This window comes from Plecotus auritus (assembly GCF_963455305.1).
Source record: "Plecotus auritus genome assembly, chromosome: 2".
NCBI classification, from domain to species: Eukaryota; Metazoa; Chordata; class Mammalia; order Chiroptera; family Vespertilionidae; genus Plecotus; species Plecotus auritus.
The window spans coordinates 14,636,787-14,642,715 of NC_137771.1; the positions used below are offsets into that span (position 1 = coordinate 14,636,787).

A 5,929-nucleotide genomic window follows, 5' to 3' on the forward strand; every position below is an offset into this window, starting at 1 on the left:
TCTTTCCTTTCTAAAGCTGAATACTATTCCATGTATGAATACATATAGCACATTGAATTTATCCATTCAGCCATCAGTAGACACTTGGGTTCCTCTATCTTTTGGCTTCTATGAACAATGCTGCTATTGTTCATAATAATAAGACTGAAATTATTAGTAATATTTAAGCAGGGAGCCTGCATTTTCATTTTACCCTGGAACTACAATTTATGTATCCAGTCCTGTGGGTGTGGGCGTAGCTAGGTGAGAGTGAGCTAGAACTCTGCAGGCTGACACTCTATCCACTGAGCCAGACCAGCGAGGGCCGGATTACACAATTTTTATTGTTTTTGTAAAATGAATATAGACAAAGCAGGTAAAATTCACAAGAATATTAATAATTAAGAATGAAATCCTTTCTGAACAAGATTCAAAATAGCAAAAGTTGGCCCTGCCATGTAGCTCAATTGGTTAGAGCGCCATCCAATACACCAAGATTTCATACAAAAATCAGGGCACATACAGAAATCAACCAATGAATGCATAAATAAACGGAACAAAAAATCATTGCTTTTCTTTCTCCCTTCCTCTCTCTCTAAAAATCAATCAATCAATAAAACAACAAAAAAAGCAAAAGTCACAAAGGAAAAGATAAATTTGACTCCAATAAAATTTAAAACTGTGAAGTATAAGACATGATACCAATTTAGGCAAATATTCCCCTAACTACCATCCCCTCCCTGATAATATATTTTCTCTGAGGACACACATTGGAAAGCATGCACAGTTCCATAGCAATTACCTCTGGGGAGAGTACAGGGATTGTGAGACATGGTCAGAGATGACTTTACACTGTTCAGTTAGGTTTTTAAAATGTTTTTTTTTGTTGTTGTTGTTAATCCTCAACCAAGGATATTTTTCCATTGATTTTTAGAGAGAATGGGAGGGAGGGGGAGATACAGAGAGAGAGAGAACATCGATGTGAGAGAGACACATCGAATGGTTGCTTTCCGCATGTGCCCCAATAAGAGCCAGGGATCGAGCCTGCAACCGAGGTACATGACCTTGACTGGAACCCGGGACCCTTCAGTCCATGGCCAAAAGTCTATCCACTGAGCCAAACCGACTGGGGCTATTTTTAAATTAAAAATTATTATGTCCTTTATGCAATTAAAACTTCATTAAGTCTCAAATATATATATACAGTATATCACAAGCCTTTGAAGATCTCCTATTTGTGGTGAACTGCTTCATTGAGACCCACTAGGAGATATAAGTTCACTAGTAGTTTGAGATGCATGATATAGCATAAATTCTCAGCTCTGGTCAAAATGGCTTACTTGGTTCCTGTACATGCTCTCTTCCCACCAATCTCAAAATTCACTCTTATCTTCTTCACTTAATGGAGTTTTTCCATCCTTCAATGCCCATCTGGAAGTGTCACCTCCTCCAGGAAGCTCTCCCTGATTGCACCAGTCCTCACTGCTCTCTCCCTGCCCTACTTTAACAGCCTCTATGGCACCGACTATACCTTTCTTTGGGCACTCAGGACAGATTCCTAGGGTTCCTACTTATCTCTCTAAGATAGGCTACTTCTCCCCAACCAGCCAGCAAACAAGAGCAGTATCTTAATGTCCTTGGTGCCTAGCATAGAGATGACATGGAGAATTGGTCAGGCCTTAGAGTCAGACAGACTCACTGTGTGACACAAGGCAACTGCCTTAACCTCCCTGGGCCCACTTTCACCTGTGTTATTGTGAATATCAATGAGATGATGGATGTAAAGGGGCCCCAGAACAGGAAAAGGTGGTGGATAGAATGGTGATCTGTCTTAAGACTCTCTCACTTTTGTACAGAGTTTCACAATAAAAAACAAAAATCTTTAACAACCCAGAGAAGGAGGGATGATTAGACCCATTTTAAGGGGAAATAACTGGTTCAGAGAGTTTACATAGGGAGGACAGGCAGTTGATTTTTAGAAGAGAATAGGAGCAGGGGCTAGAACATTTGCATAGACATGCCAATTCTTCCCTTACTCAGCTGTGGGAGCTTGGACAATTCTCTTGCTCTCTGGGGTCATCAGTTTCCCCATCTCCAATAAGAGCTTCCATAGGTGATCTCTATCTTAAAGGGTCCCTCAGGGCTAATATTCTAGATTCCTGTGACCTGCCCACGGTCCTTCTCAGCATTCTATACAAAAGGCCTGCAAGTCCAGGACAGAGTCCCTAGTTACTCCCAGGAAACCAACTGGGACTGGAAGACTTGACTTAAGAATCAGTTGTGCCCTGGCTGGTGTGGCTCAGTTGGTTGAAATATCGTCCCATACACTGAAAGGTCATGAGTTCAATTCCCAAGTCAGGGCACATTCCCAGATTCAAAGGTCATGGGTTCAATTCCCAAGTCAGGGCACATTCGGATTCAATCCCCTGTCAGGGCGTGTAACTGATTGATGTCTCTCTCTCATATTGATGTTTCTCTCTCTCAAATCAATAAGGATTAAAAAAAAAAAGAATCAGTTGCATTTTGATTTAGACAAATTCACACCCCTTCAAGCCTAGGGTTGGGTTAGTCATGCCAGAAAAGGGGAGTGGGAATGCCAGCTTCAAACTACATCCTATATAATAAAAGGCTAATATGCAAATCAACCAAACAGCTGAATGACGGGTTGCTATAACACACACTGACCACCAGGGGGCAGACGCTCAAAGTAGGAGCTTCCCCCTGGTGGTCAGTGAGCTCTCACAGGGGGAGTACCACTCAGCCAGAAGCCAAGCTCATGGCTGGCGAGTGCAGTGGTGGTGGCGGGAGCCTCACCCACCTCTGCAGCAGCGCTAAGGATGTCCGACTGACGACTTAGGGGGGAGTGGGCTTAAGCCAGCAATTGGACATCCCCTGAGGGCTCCTAGACTGCGAGAGGGCGTAGGCTGGGCTGAGGGACCCCCCCCACCAAGTGCACGAATTTCATGTACCAGACCTCTAGTGTAAATATAAACACAAATGGAAAACCAAACAGGAAACCTCTGGCAAGTCCAATCCAAAGGTCAGATTCTAACTTTTTGGGCAGTGAAAGAGAAAAGCTTGGGTGCCACAGGTTTTCTGCTGTAAAAACGAACCTCACGTGCACCAAATCAAAGTCCCAAAGGCGAAAGGGACCGAGTTTTGTTGGGTCTGAACTGGGGCAAAGCTGAACCCTAACCAGAGCCTGCTTCAGCCTCCAGACCCATTTAAGGGCTCCCTCTCCCCTCCACACACACACAAGTGCTTACACACACCAAGCCAGGCAAGGCCAGATGCACCGGCATAAACGGGCATTTCTGTCCCTGGAGAAGGCTTCATAGTACAGTTCCTTCTCCTGCTCTGATTTAACATTTTAATGAACAACCCAATAAAGAGGCTGGACTGTGACAGCCCTCTGGGTGCTGAAGGCACTGAATTCTTCCAGGTCAGGAAATATGAGACTATGAAGACAAACTTGAGGAAGCTCTCTCCTCAGGATGAGGCTCTGTGGCTGTTTCCCTAAGAGCCTCCCAGGAAAACACAAGTCGTAGTCATAGTTGGTGGACTCTACGCTACTGTTTCTGCCCAAGGAAGGAGGCCAAAGACTGGCTGCTTATTTTAATTAAAACTTGTACCCCTACTATGTGCAAAGCACTAGGCTGGGCTCTGTGAAAGAAATGGACAAAAGAGACCTAGTCACTCTGTAAAGAGGTCCGTCAGTTAACCTGACCATGATTCCATTTATCAAGATGCATGCCTTACATGCATTGCCTCACGTAATACCATAGCCCTGTAGGTAAACATTATTATCTCCATTTTACAGATGCCAGAGTGGGGCTCAAACAAATCAGGTCACATGCCCAAGCTCACACAGCTGGCACACTGCAGAGCCAGAATTTGAACACAGTCTGCCTCCCCCAAAGTTGGTGCTCCTTCCACAATCCTCAATCATCCCACTTTAAAGTGACAGACACAGACTCTGAGAAGGGGGTTCAGCCTGCCAGAGGAGAAGGAAAAGAAATTTCCCAAGACACTGATCCAGGGTTTTATGAACTATTGAGCTTTGTGTCAGCCACACAGTAGGTGCTCAATACTCTTATGGTGAAGGATGGAAGGTGACAGCAACAGCTGAGGTCCAAAATGTCACCCAAATTCAGGGCATCCTCTGGAAGGGAGCTGAAAAAACATATGGCCCAAAGCTGCAGGGTGTCTGCCCTAGGATATTCCCTGCAGGGGAAGCCGGTAAAGTGCAGCAGGTCCCAGAAGAGGAATGAACTCCAAAGAGTAGGGGAATGGGGTGGGGCAGCCTGCAAGGGGGAAAGAAAAGGCCTGGGACGCCTTGCTGGGAAAGACAAAGAGGAGAGGGGAAGGGGGAGGAGACTAGAAACTTGCCAACAGCCTGGCCAAGGTGAACCCCGGCTCCTGGCGCCTTCTCATTTGCATTCATTCCACAAACACCGGCCAAATCTCAGAGCCAGCAGCCAGGGGGAGGGGGCCTCCCTGCAGCCAGGGAAAAGTTCTTGACTGAGGCAGGCAGGCCTGCTTCCCAAAAGAGGAGTGACTTTGGGGCCAAACCCGTGGGGCTCCGAAGATGAAAACCCAAACAGATGCAGTGAGGAGCTGAGCAAACACATGCGATGGTGCAGGTAACCAAGAACACGGCAGGGGTGGTGGGGGGGGGTATGGCCCCCGACCTGTGACCTGTCGTCGAGGTGACCTCAAGGCCCCCCACAAACCATCCCTCTGGCCCTCCCCAAGGCCTCGACGGTGAGGACGCGGATGTCTGAGATGCACCCAGTTCTCACAGATCTAGGGAAGGGGCAGGTTTTGGGGAGCAGTAAGGGCCAATGCAGCTCCCGTCACACCGGTGAACGTCAAGGCGAGACCCTGCCGGGACCCTGGACCCCTCCCGCCTCGGCCCCCTCACCTCCTCCCGCACCAGTGCCGCCCCCCGGCACCGGGGCATCTTGGCGGCGAAGGCTGCGGCCCCAGCCGGGGAGTTGAGGTCCTCCACGGTGACCGCCAGGAACTCCGCGACGCTGAGCTGCTCGGGCATGATGGGTGCGGGGCAGGAGCTCAGGGGCTGCGGGAGCTCCGGGGCTGCGGGAGCGGGGCGCGGGGCGTGCTCACTACACAGCTTTGGGCTGGCCTCACAGCCCTCCCAGGGCGCCGTCAGGGCCTCCGCACGCTCCACCCCCTCCGCGCCGCCCCGCCCCGCCCCCGACTGCCTTCGCAGCGTACTGTCCAGTCACTTCGGGTCCCGGAGTCCCCACCCCGTCCCCAACCCCATCCTCTTCTCGGCCCCGCCCCGTCCTCTTCTAGGCCCCGCCCCGTCCTCTTCTAGGCCCCGCCCCGTCCTCTTCTAGGCCCCGCCCCTGGCCTCCCAGCGCCTGGCTCACTGCCCCGCCCCTTGCCTCTCGGCCCCGCCCCTTGTCTCGGTCCGCCCCCTGGCCTCCCTGAAGCTCCCAAGGCCCCCTGCCGCCCTCCAGGTTCCGCTCCCTTTCTTCCCGCTCCCTGGTTCTCCTCCCTCCCTTCGTTCCCAGCCCCCATGGCCTCGCCCCTTCAGCTTCACCACCACCCCCAAGCCCTGCCTGTCTCCGTGCCCCGCTCCACCCGGAATCACCCCACCTCTCCCTTGCTCCCCGCACCCAGTTGTCAGCCTCCCATTCCGCGCGCCACCAGGGACCACCCAGCCGCATGCCCCGCCTCCCGGGTCTGTGTGGTTAGGCCCTCCAGTGTAACTGCGATTTGGGAAAAATTATTCCTTCTTGGAACCTGTTTCCTTCTCTGAAAAATGGGAAGTCTGATGCCCATTCGTTTATGATGTTGCGAGGAAAGAATCTAACACGTGCCTGTACCCGATTCAGGGGTGGACAAACTTTTTGACTCGAGGGCCACAATGGGTTCTTAAACTGGACCGGAGGGCCGGAACAAAAGCATGGATGGAGTGTTT

At 50.4% G+C, this 5,929-nt stretch overlaps 1 protein-coding gene across 1 annotated transcript in view; it reads right to left on the reverse strand.

The window, feature by feature from the left end:
• The window catches only part of ASAP3 (ArfGAP with SH3 domain, ankyrin repeat and PH domain 3), a 48,724-nt gene extending 43,624 nt beyond the window's left edge, over window positions 1-5,100 (reverse strand). The window contains 1 exon segment of the mRNA XM_080655053.1: window positions 4,904-5,100. Within this exon segment, the coding sequence (XP_080511179.1) occupies window positions 4,904-5,032 (129 nt within the window). The 5' untranslated portion in view covers window positions 5,033-5,100.
• Between the last annotated feature and the right edge of the window lie 829 nt (window positions 5,101-5,929).